Source organism: Anguilla rostrata, chromosome 15, assembly GCF_018555375.3.
Source record: "Anguilla rostrata isolate EN2019 chromosome 15, ASM1855537v3, whole genome shotgun sequence".
In the NCBI taxonomy this organism is placed as follows: domain Eukaryota; kingdom Metazoa; phylum Chordata; class Actinopteri; order Anguilliformes; family Anguillidae; genus Anguilla; species Anguilla rostrata.
The window spans coordinates 4,406,699-4,419,436 of NC_057947.1; the positions used below are offsets into that span (position 1 = coordinate 4,406,699).

Here is a 12,738-nt window from a genome sequence, read left to right on the forward strand (position 1 = left end):
ATAGTGTATAAATATATATTTATGCAGTTTATATCACTGTATAAATTATATAAATAAAACTACTTGATTCTTCTTTGTTTTCCTTGTTTCTTCTGGAATGTCAGTGGAAACAGACAGCATTTAATATCTTAACACAATAGCCGGCTTTATTCGAGTCTGTTTTATCGGAATCTGTTTCCCAGCATTTGAAAGTATGCTCTAACCTCATTTTCCAGTGCAACAACAAAATGCCTGCAGCACAAAATATTGGTGGGGTGAATGTGCAGAGTGTATCAGGAAATACACACTTAAAAACGTTTCATGCGAGAGTGGTGGTAAACAGAATATGATCAGAATTCTACTTCTAATTAAATTTTTTTCACCTTTTTAGTAGTCTCGTGAAAAGGTGTGCAGTCAGGCCATACAAATTTGACTACCAGTTTAACAGTTGATTAGAACTGTTATTGAGAAGAAATTAACACATTTATAAAAATATTGAGTAAATGAACACTCAGTTTCTTACTGAAATACCAATATTAATTAATTAAAAATATGTTTATGTCAAAAACAGTAAAACATTGAAATGAGCATGAAGTTTTGTCATTTGACATAAAATGACATGATCTGTCATCCCATCTGGTGACAGCTGCTATGTCATGTGTATGACAGTGTTATGTCAGCCTTACGTTATGACCGTGTTATTTCAGCCTTATGTTGAAGAGTTCAAACGAAGTGCTACCGAACCAACAAATGAATCCCATCTCTCATCTCCCATCACCTACCTGTAGCAGAAGGTCTCCCTCAGAGAAGGAGACGCCGTCAAGCGTGGTCACGCTGTGCCCGTTCCCCCCAAATATGGCCGTCCGATCCTCTGGCCAGCCCGCACCACCCTTCTTCATGGTCGCTGCAACAGAGGAAAGACGCGCGGTTCACACCTGCACATACAGCTGAAAGTATCATGCAAGGTTATCTACAGAGGCTGCACTGGAGCACAATGTCTATATACCATCCCACAGCCAACTTTTTTTTTTTTTCTTCCCTCAAACCACAAACCAACTTCTCCACCATAAAACTCTTCCCCAGCCACTTTGCACCTTCACCCTGAACTACTGAAACACTTCTGGAGATTTAAACACAAAAGCAAGCATAAACGTTTAGAGATCATCTTTCTTCTTTTTATATTTTTTACATTGTTCATTTATTTCCTCCCCTGAGGGGAACCAGAACCGGATTAAGAGAGACTAAGCTGAAACAACTGCATGTGTACGAGTGCATGCCCCAGTGAAAACAGCCAGGCTTTTCTCAGCCGGGATGTTTGAAGTTAAATCTCTATTTAATGCTTTACCCTGAAGCAGAGAGCGTTGGTTGCTGAGAAAACAACTACAGCCACAATCAGGAGAGAGCTACAAAGCTTCATGTTTCTTCGCTCTCATTACACCACAGGTCGAGACTTTTTGGACAGCTGTTGAGGACACAGGCTTTGCTATCTGGCCCCGTGTGCATGGTCTCCTGGTCTCCCCAGTCATGCTCCTTCAGGGAAAGAACTCCAGGTAAGCTGTGAATATGAGTCAAGTAATGAGAACAGGCCGTTCAGCCCAGCAACGTTTACAACTTTCATACCGACAAAGGGTACCTACTAGTGCTCACCATTTACCTAAAAACTAGGTAGTATCTAGCACCCTGTCAAGCCTGGTCTGGAAAACCCCTAGAGTTTCTGCCTCTACTAGATGACCTGGCAGGCTATTTCACACAGTGACTACTCTCTGTCTGAAAAAATACTTCCTAATGTCTGTGCGGAATTTACCTTTTGCTCATTTTCATTTATGCCCCTTAACTTGTCCTACTAACTGATCTCAACCTGAACAAACTCTTGCAGTTTACTTTGTTAATACCCTTTATGAATTAAAACCCTCAATAAAATTGCCCCAGTGTCCTTGTACAAAGCCTGCAGAGATTATGCATCTTAAGTCTTTCCTCATACATTTTATCTTTCATACCAGGAACTAATTTAGTTTCCCTTCTTTGAACCTTTTCATGAGCCTCTATATCTTTCTTGTAGTACAGTCTCCCAGAACTGCACTCAATACTTTAAGTATGGTCTGACAAAGGTATTAAATAACGTAAGTATAGCTTTCTTGGATTTATACTCAATACTTTTGGTTATATATATCCCAGCAACTTGCTGGCCTTTTTTACTGCTACGGCACAATGCCTAGAACATGAAAGGCTGTGATCAACTATTACTCCCAAGTCTTTTTCAAATTGAACACATTTCAGTTTTGTAACGCCCATAAACTGGTCCTGCCTCATGTTTTTATTTTCCCAGACGTAGAACTTTCCATTTAGCTATACTGAATTTCATTTGTCAGGTTTCTGCCAACTTCTGGATTCTGATTTAATATTCTTAAATTACTTTAGCGTTAGCTAAACCTCCCAGTTTTATATCATCTGCAAATTTAACTAATGTACTTTCAATAATTCCTGTCAAGGTTGTTTATGCAAATAAGAAAGAGCAGTGGTCCCAGCACCGATCCTTGTGGGACTCCACTTCCCACTGTACCCTGCTCTGTCCCCAGACCATTACACCACTACCACCAGCCAGCATTGTTGACACATCATTGTCTGCTTGCTTTATATATTGAGTTGCAGCCACATGATGAGTAGGCTATTTGCGTTAAAGCACAAGTGTATAGATATATATATGTGTGTATATATACTGTATATATTATATAATCATGTTATTGCAACAATTAGGTGTATGGGCAAATGTGTGCAATATATTTTGTAAATACACTGCTGTGAAATGTATATCATGAAATTAAAAAAAAGAAACACATTTACAATATCATGCAGTATATTACTACATTTCTGTTAGAAATAACAGCCAGAGTGGAGCTTGCTGTGGGAGTCTGGCACTGTTTACATGGAAGGCTTCCTGCAAGAGGAAATGTGTATCTGGAGATGCTGAGCGTGTGTGAGTGTGTGTGTGTATGTTTAACTGTATTTGTGTAAGTGTTTGTGTGTATGTGCAAGTATGTGCATGCGCATGTTTAAGTGTGTGCGTTTATGTTGAACTATGTTCGGGGGGGGGGGGTCTAGCTGAAAAACAGAATGGGCTTTTTTTTTGGGAAGCCTGACTGAAGAAACAATTCAGAATTTGGCTGGAGAAAATGTGGCTAAAGAAATAACTCCGCACTCTGCAGCCACAGCTCGGTCTCTTGTTCGATCAGAGGGCACGGCTGACCCCTTAAAACCCCCGATCCCCCAAACCGAAAGGAAAAACATCCTTCATCCGGGCCTCCTCGTGCGTCGAGCCTTTCAGAGCAGTGCCTGGAAGAGCCATCGCAGTGTTTACATTCTCCTGTCTCAGCTCAGTGTCACATAGGGGCCCGTGTTTGTTCAGTACATTTCCCCCCCCCCGCCGTCCCGCCGAAACGATAAACGCTTCTCGATCGGCGTTGACTGGCGGGCGGCTGAACACCGCCCTGGAGAGGATCTGCAGAAACGCAGCGCTGTTTCTCTTCCTCTTTCCTCACCGAGAATGAGCTTTCAGTGGCGTGCCTGTAAAGACCGGTGGTTCTCAAACTCGGCCCTGGGGGACCACCGTGTGTGTGTGCTGGTTTTTCATTCCGACCTCAACTGCAGTCCCAGAATTGTTTCTGAAAAAATTAAGATTTTCTTAATTAGGTGCTCTTCATGTTTTAGAGCTGAGATCCCTAGTCTTATCCAGAAAGGGCCAGTGTGGGTGCACACACCTGATTCTACTAATCGAGGTGCTTAGCAAAGACTCCAGTGGTTGCAGTTGAGGTTGGAGTGAAAACCAGCATACACTGTGGTCCCCCAGGACCGAGTTTGAGAACCACTGCTGTAGACGAGGCTTCTTTTACTGAAAAAAGGGTCAAAAAGCTGCTACCAACTCATAATTCCAGAGATGACTTTGCAAAGCTTTATAAGTAGCTTTGCTTTTATAGCTTTATAAATGTAAAAATAAACTAGAATACAAAACATAAGAAATAATCAAACGGGTTCTATCCTTTTAAAAAAAGTGCAGGCAAAAGCTGCTCATGACTCAAACTTGTGTAATGTCTCAACGAGAAGTGCTGATCTAGGATCAGTTTTGGTTAGGACATGATCAGGGAAACACAATCCACGATTAGTGGGTCTCCTGATCTAGGGTCAGGGTGTAATAGGTTATTCGTTCAGCATAGTGACAGCACTTAAAATACATTAAGGAATAATGTAAAAAAAAAAACAATGTGAGAATCACTCCTGAGAGAGCACAACAACAAAACAGAGCTTTTCAGGGCCTACACACACCGAAACCGAAGAGTACAAGCATGAACAAGGGGAAAAATCCAGGAGCGGACTTCATAAATCAGGCTAATCCTGAAGCACTTCAGTAGCCTAATAACTCCGAGTCAAAGAATTCTGCTAGAGACACACGCTCGATCAGCTAGCATGAAAACCCCCCAAATCCCCATTATAACCCACTCCTAAAGAACTCCTAAAGATGTGACATCATAACTCAACCCTAAGGCATTCAGCTATTGGCCTGACGGTCCTGACGGGCCTACCCACAGCCAGGATACAGGGATAGGTCCCACACCGAGCCTTGTGGACACAAGGAGGCCAAGGCCTGTCCCAGACACCGCTGACAGCACCGTTGACAAGGGGCCGAGGTTTCACGCCCAGGCTAATCCCCTCTCCACGGGGGCCAGGGTTAATTCCCAGGTGTGTTATCCCCCCCCCCCCCCTCGTTTTGCATAGGCCTTCCTTAGAAACGGCGGTATCATCGGCGGCCGATTGTCGCCGTTGTTTTCGTCGGAGCTGCATGGCTGGGAAAGCACACGGGGGCTTTCCCGCCAGGCGCTGATTACAGGCCGTCCGCGAGACCGCCCGTTCCCTCCCTGCTCCTATTTCCCCCGGCGCGACTCCTGCCCCGTCCTCTCCGTACCAACTGCATTTCAACAGAACGATAACGGCCACAGAGGACCCGCAAGAGTCCACGTCCAAGAGACCCAGGCAACCAATTCTTTACACAGGTTTGGAGGAAACACACAAACGGTTTGACCTTCGACTGCAAGCTGAAGCTAATGCGCATAACATGCAGTAATTTACAGACGTTATCTCACTCAGCAATCTAGAAGACCATGTTTGGAGATTACGGTCATAGTTTGCTGATCCGTTCGCAGATGTAACCTGAGAACATCCTGCCTTTATCCAAAATGCTATAGTAAACTCTGGTGCGGCGAATGTTCACAATCCCTTTCTTCTAGGCCAGGGATCTGCAACACCGATCCTGGAGGGCCGCACACTCTTGTGTTTTCACCTTAAAAGCACCCAGTTCAGACCCGAGCATCCAGGGGAAGTGAGTTCTCTGTGTAATTAGCTGCTCTAATTGATTCATTAAGTGCAGAGTAACAACAAAAACCTGCAGAGCCTATAGCTCTCCAGGACCAGGGTTGCAGACTCCTGTTTCGGCTAGATCCTTATCGGCGCTGTAAACATGCTAAAGAACATGGCTGGTGCGCTATCCGGCAACAGGAGATTAAGAAAAGAAACAAAACTCAAGAAGGCTCCTGACGCATCCTCAAAAAGATAAACTATGGAAGCAACTAGACCGGCATTGCCCGAGGGCTGTTTTCCCCAAAACATAAAGCATAACAGACAGAAAACTGGTCAGCACAGCAGGACAACGTTCAGCAGTGTAGTATAATGGTAAGGGGATTGAGTATTAGATTCCCTGTGACGTCGTACTCTTGAGCAAAGCACATAAACGGAATTGCTTCAGTAAAACATCCAACCGTGTAAAGGGATTATACGCAAACAAAAGTAGTGTAGTCTGCGTCACTTTTCCTTGATAAGACTGTCTGTCTGCTAAATGGCTAAAATTTACCGTCGGACAGTTAGTTAATGGCCACAATTAGCCTACAGAGCCGGCGGCGGCGGGCAGAAGGGCTGGCGAAAGGGGAAGGAGCGTATCTGGTGTGAATGACACAGCGCAGCAGAGCCGGAGCCGCTGGGAGCAGAGATAGGAGAGGTGGAGAGATAGTGGGGAATGTACCACTTCACATTTCAGAAGGGGGGGATGGGGAGGTGGAGGGGACTCCTGGCATTCATATCCCTCTCAAAATTCCTCCAGTGAACTCCGCACCCCCCAACGACTGCTCTTTTCCTGGCACACCTGTCCCTCATACCTGTCGCTGCTCAGGACGCTACCTGCACGTCCATCAACAGGGAAGAAAAAAAAAAACACACGCAGAGGATCCGCTCTCTCACCCTCCGGAGCACACGTTTCCAGTCGTTTTAATCCTTATTTTTATCCTCAAACGGCTATTAATACCCAGTGTTTACTTTAAACAGCTTTCATTAGCTCAAGCTGCTTTTTTTTTCAACTGTTGAAATGCTACCTTCCCGGCTCCTGCTGAGTCATTTCCCACTCGCAATCACTTCATGGCACGACAGAGCATACAGTCAACTCTTTCCCTCCCTCCCTCCCTCCCTCCATCGCTTAGTTAAAATAACAAAACTTTTTTGCCAGATACGCTTTTTCTTTCATAAGGCAATGAAACATTGAATATGCATCAGCTATCAAAACAAACACACGCTCTTTGATGTCACAGCTCTCTGTTGTCGATCTATTATCCACCGTAGTTAGTTTGCGCTTTAAAGCTGTGTTAATTTTGGCGTGGTCCCAAAAATGAACGGGGTGGGAGCCTGACAACCAGGAGAAACACTGTTAAAAGTCGACAGGGACGGCTCACGTTGCCAGAATACAATGCAAATACAATAGGGTAGGCTCCAAAAAATTACTTATGTTATACCAAAGTGATTACAAAGTATTAGACATTTCAGGCCAACGTGGAAGGAAATGGAGACAAAAACCAGGAAGAACGGTTTGAGCAACATTTATTTACCATTTCCAAGTTTTTTTAAATTTGACCCTCACTTTTCCCTCATCTCGTGGGGTCTCCCGCCTGGAAATTCGGCTTCCAGCAGTGCTTGCTCTAAAGGAACCCGCGCCCGGGCCCGTTGGAAGGGTGGCAGGTTCCCCGGTCTGGCTGCCGTGGACTGTGCCCAAATCAGTCTCGGACGCCAGTCTTTTTTTAATGCTGCGTAGGGGTGCGGCCGAATGCTGGACTAACTGCAACCGCTCCCAATCACCCTCTGACCCTCTCATCCTCCTCTCCCCAGCAGGGTGAGGTGCAGACTGGTCTGGGGCAGGGGGGGGGGGGGGGGGTGCTCTCTATTGTAATCTCTTCCAGAGAGGCAGGGAGGGTTTGGAGCGGGGACATATGACACTTTGTGCCAAAACCAAAAATATACTTTTTTCAATGATGGCTCAGTGGCATTCATACCAATAACAATGCAGTCCAAAAAATACTAATATGTAGGGAATAAACCACGATGGGCTAAGTAGACTGTGTAATTCTGGCATCTGTTTATTTGTACTGTAGGCTGCTAACTGGCTGCTATTCTTGTAGGGTCCATGAAGGTCCTAAGTAGTATGGCCATGTGTCTGTTTGAGCAGTAGCTGCTGATCCACTCCACCTGGCGCACTTGCTTTTAATTCTGCTCTACACGTCCCTAAGGCACTTCAACTGTTTCATTAATTCTTTTGCTAGAATACATTTTAAAAAATCAATTAACGTGATGGTGACTAGCTCAGTAAGAATTGTCTGCAGTCAGTTGGTTAAACCGCCGGAGTCAAGTTGCAGAACTACCTAACTGTTCAATAAGGCATCAAATGTAGCGCTTGATAAGCGCATATAATCAGTCATTACATGTTCATGAAAATTTGAATCATTAACGTCATACAGGCTACTGTACTGTTATTGCTCAGTGCCACTACCATTGCTTTTTTATTTCATTATAGAGAGTAGGCTGTTAAGGTAGATCTATTGAGTCTGTGTGTGTGTGTGTGTGTGTGTGTGTGTGTGTGTTTGTGGAAAGTGTTTAAATTGGCAGCAATTTGGGACCAGGCATTCTCCTTCTTTGGATAATCCTCATAATCAGTGCGGTCAAGGACATAAAGATTAACGGTTTGTCAACAAAAGGTTTGTCGGTGTCCATTGTAGCCCAGCATTAGCTAATGTGCTAGCTAGAAAATCGACAGCTCGAGCCAAAGTCTCCGCTATCCAAGACAAACGTTACTATCACAACCGAGGGCCATTCGCCTCTTTGACGTTATGCAGCGACAGGGTCAAAGTTCAACTTATGCAATGTCTGAGCGACATCCTAAGAGACCATCGCGGCGACCACAGGGTGACAGCTGCCCGAGGTATAAACCAAATCTCCGCTCTGTCGCTGGACTATAAACTGGCCTTTGCAGCTCAGCTGGGTTCCCTGCTGATCTTAATTAACAAACTCCACATCCTTGTGTAACAAAACACTTCAGACTGAACCCCCCTTTACCCCCCTCCACTTCTCAAAGGCCTGTGTCAGCTGCCAGGGTTGAAAGTTCACATGCTTTCTCCTCACGCAAGGAGAGGGCGGGGCAGGCCTGGCTTTGCACACGCTCAGACTCCCCTCTTGCCCCTCCACGGCTGGCTCCCCCCCGCCACCCCCCACCCAAACTCCCCGGCCCTCCCCCCCCGAACCGTTGGCCATGGAGTAACGGGCAGCGCAAAAAGCAGCAGAGTTGGCTACACTTATACTGTAAGCTTTACCAAAGTGAGACAGACAGAGAGACAGACAGAGAGAGACAGCAAGAGAGAGAGAGAGAGAGAGAGAGAGAGAGATTACACAAGCTAACATACACAAATACCACACATACAAGCACACACACACACACACAGTTGTATTCTGTTTATATATTTATTCTATGTTTGTTGTACTCATGCTTTGGCAATATGTATATATATATATATATATATATTTGAATTTGAGTTTGAGTTTGAATTTGAGAGAATGAGAGAGCGAGAGAGAGAGAGAGAGAGAGATTTCAGGTGTCATGAGGCAGAGGTTTTGGGGTGTGCCCGTGTCTGGATGGCTGGGTCCTCCTCCCTCATTTCCACAGAAATTTGAAAGACATTTGAAAGATAATATTTTGAATGGAATGACTCCTAAAACCACAGCCAGCCATTTCGCACCATTTGCAAATAAAATGTGCTTTTACGCTCAAAGGCTGTCGGTCTGCCAGTAAGAGTACAGTTTATAAAAGCATAGTCATTCTGAACCAGTTCTGTGGTGAGGCTCATTTGAATCAGTCAGCCGCAGTACTGAAACACAGGCACGTGGAGATGTAAAATCATTAGTCCTGCATGATATCAAACAGGCAAATGACACAGGCCAAGAAGCAAACAAAAGGAAGCAGTCACTCAAACACCCACATGCGCGCAGGCACACATACGCACACACACACACACACGTACACACGCGCGCACACGCACGTACGCACACACAGGCTGGACTCCTTATGGAACAGGAACTTCAATGTATATTATGTGTGTGGATTTTTCAGGAAATGTAATGATAAATACATTTCACAGCAACAGCAGAGTCAAATTATGGTCATTTACACTCAACAAACACCCAACTACCGTATTCGGCTAGCTAGCTAACCAATGCATGTAGCTAACCATAACCGGGAATGACAAGAGCTTAGTTCACTAGCTAGCTAGCAATACTTCCTCCTCAGCATACTACAGTAAGTACAGAGCCCTGTGAACTTGTAGCTAACATATTGAATGATAATTCAGAATCAGAATAATAAATCACACAGCCAGTTTACAGTTTGCTAAAAAGTAAAAAAGTACCTAAAAGCACCAGCAGGAACTGCCCAAGATCCAACGCATTCCCCCTCATCTGTGAAACATGGAGGTGGGGGTGATATGTTTGGGCATTCATGGCTGCCAAAGATTCTGGCTCATTGGACTTCATTGATGATGGAACTACTGATAGCAGGAGCACAAAGAATTCTTAAGTGTACAGAAGCATCGTATCTGCTCAGGTTGAAGCAGATGCCTCCAAACTCATTGGGTGGCACTTCTTGCTACAAAAAGACGATGATTATATATATATATATATATATATTTATGTATATATATATATACAAAACTACATTTCTGTGAGAATTGTACTGTCTAGCTCATGTGCACATACTGCTGTCTACATTCTAAAGTTCACTTTTGCCATCCCTATTAAAAGGAAAGAGGGGTGTAAGACAGAATCAGCCGCAGACAGCTTCACACATTGGCACATCCACTCCAGATCTGAAAAACACTGATGCCATCATGTAAATGGGGCGGCAGGCTGGCACTGAGCAGCGATTGGCCAAACCACCAAAACACGGTTTGGAACCGCAAGCTTAGAATGGCACAGCAGAAACAGGGGGTGGGGTGTAGAGAGGACGCTCTCCGCGTTCGTAAAGCCAGCTGCCGTTTTTTGTTTACCCAACGAGATCATTTATCACAGGCCCCCTTCCTGTTTTATGTGACTGGAGTACACGACTAAGGCTGTCTTGTTGTGTGCTTGTTTTTCAGAATACTGCAGCAGCCACGTGCAGCAGGTCTCCATGGTTATGCACAGCCATGTTTAAGATCAGCATGGACTCTCCAGATGCTCTCAGGCAGAATGGCTTGTGTCACGGTCTCAATATGCACCAATGGCATGATGACCACAGACAGGATGACTCTGATGACCCCAGGCTTCATGGTGTTGGAGGTACACGCAAAACCCCTGCGTGTCATTCACGCCGCATGGACACAACGCACACCTTCATCATCATCCTCATCATCCTCATCATCATCATCATCACTAGCACCGCTATCATCACCATCATAATCTTCATCATCACCATAAGTTATCATCACCATCTTCTTCATCATCACCATCATCTCTTTTATCATTAACATCACCATCATCGTCACGTCTAAATTACAATTCCACAAAAAACATAGGTGTTGCGATTTGGGATAGCTGTCATAATTTCCTTCCTGTGTTGGCGAAGTACCTAATTTCAGTAAACCTTATTTCAGTAAACCTCATTTCAGTAAACCTCATTTCAGTAAACCTTATTTCAGAAACCTTATTTCAGTAAACCTCATTTCAGTAAACCTCATTTCAGTAAACCTTATTTCAGTAAACCTTATTTCAGTAAACCTCATTTCAGTAAACCTTATTTCAGTAAACCTCATTTCAGTAAACCTCATTTCAGTAAACCTTATTTCAGTAAACCTCATTTCAGTAAACCTCATTTCAGTAAACCTTATTTCAGTAAACCTTATTTCAGTAAACCTCATTTCAGTAAACCTCATTTCAGTAAACCTTATTTCAGTAAACCTTATTTCAGTAAACCTCATTTCAGTAAACCTTATTTCAGTAAACCTTATTTCAGTAAACCTTATTTCAGTAAATCAGGACTGCAGCGCAAGCACAGGAAAGCCTGCGCTGAGGCGTTTCCACGGTGAGCGAGGTCAGAGGTGACCGCGTGCCGCCCGGGCCGCGGCTTTTCCGCACGCTGATAAACCCGCTCAGGAGGATGGGCAGAAGCTCCGGAGGGCAAAGCCCCGCCCTTTAGGGGTGTGACTGACCATCGCTGACCCTAAGGCCTGTTGCGTAAGCCTCTGTGCATATGGAGGGGGGGGTGGTGGCTAAGACAATCGCAGGCAATCGAGGTAGTCCACCAACTCCCTAACCCGCTAACCCGAGTGACATTCTCTTCAGTAGCTGAGCTTCCTGATCGCAGGCAGTGTGTTACGGGTGACTGTGGTTCCATGGGAAGGCATTTACGCAACCCCTGCACAGTTCCACGGGGTAGAGTCAGTGACGGGTGCTGCTGTCCATGAAGCATTCGAACAGCAAGCTAGAGGCTGGACAGTCTTTGAATTCTGCTGCTTTACAAGTAGCACGTTCATGATCTTCGTCAACCAGTGAATTCTCTGCAAAGTGCACGTTCACTGATCTTCTCAACCAGTAGGTTCCTTCTTAGGAACCAAACAGTGCCTGTGAAGCTGGCCTTAAAGAGTTTATCCACAGGAACAGGAGAGCCTATTAAAGTCCCTCACAAAATTGAAGAAGGAAAAAAAAAATCCAAAAATGTATTTTTCGTTATTGCAAATGAGAATACAAGAAGGGAGAATACTGTACATGCAATGTCACACATTGCAAGACAATTGAACAGAGATGATGATGATGATGATGATGATGATGATGATGTCCACACCACCCCACTCCTGTTTAGCGTTCTCACCCCCGGCTCTCAGCCATTATCTCCGCAGTTTCACCGTCAATCTTACGTACATGTGCAGGCACTTGTCCCGTGTCACTGGAGTATGTCGGTGCCTTCTTATCACTGAAGCTTCATCTCGAAAGGCTGTGCGTGCAGCCATTTCTGCTTTCTAGCCTCAAGCTCCCACAGCTCATCGCAAAGTATCTGCGTACGATGTTTATGAGAATTGGTGAATTTCCGAATGAGCCTGAGATTTGCTGGACGGGAACTGTATGGCAGCGCTAGCTCAGAAGGGTTGGTGTTTTGCAGAGCAGGTCAGAATTATGAAAATGGTTCAGTTTGTGCTTGGGAAAACAGATCTGGGTGTATCACACGTACGTACGACTACCACAATAAACACGATACATATGCGTTTGATGAGAGAAGCGCAGATACAACCGTTTGCGTTTGGACAGCTTCATCCTGGTCCACGACAGGACTCAAAATATCACAATGCGACCCGACACCAACTTCCTTCCTTCGAGGCCCAGAAACATTTCGCACCTAGATGTGTCTCGTAGAGTTTGTTTTCGATGTAGCGCAGAATA

At 44.8% G+C, this 12,738-nt stretch overlaps 1 protein-coding gene across 1 annotated transcript in view; it reads right to left on the bottom strand.

Moving 5' to 3' along the window:
• The window catches only part of LOC135241327 (aryl hydrocarbon receptor-like), a 56,423-nt gene that overhangs the window by 10,262 nt on the left and 33,423 nt on the right, over positions 1–12,738 (bottom strand). Inside the window, exon 3 of the mRNA XM_064311588.1 lies at positions 762–883. Coding sequence (XP_064167658.1) covers positions 762–883 — 122 coding nt within the window. The remainder of the gene's footprint in view (positions 1–761; positions 884–12,738) is intronic.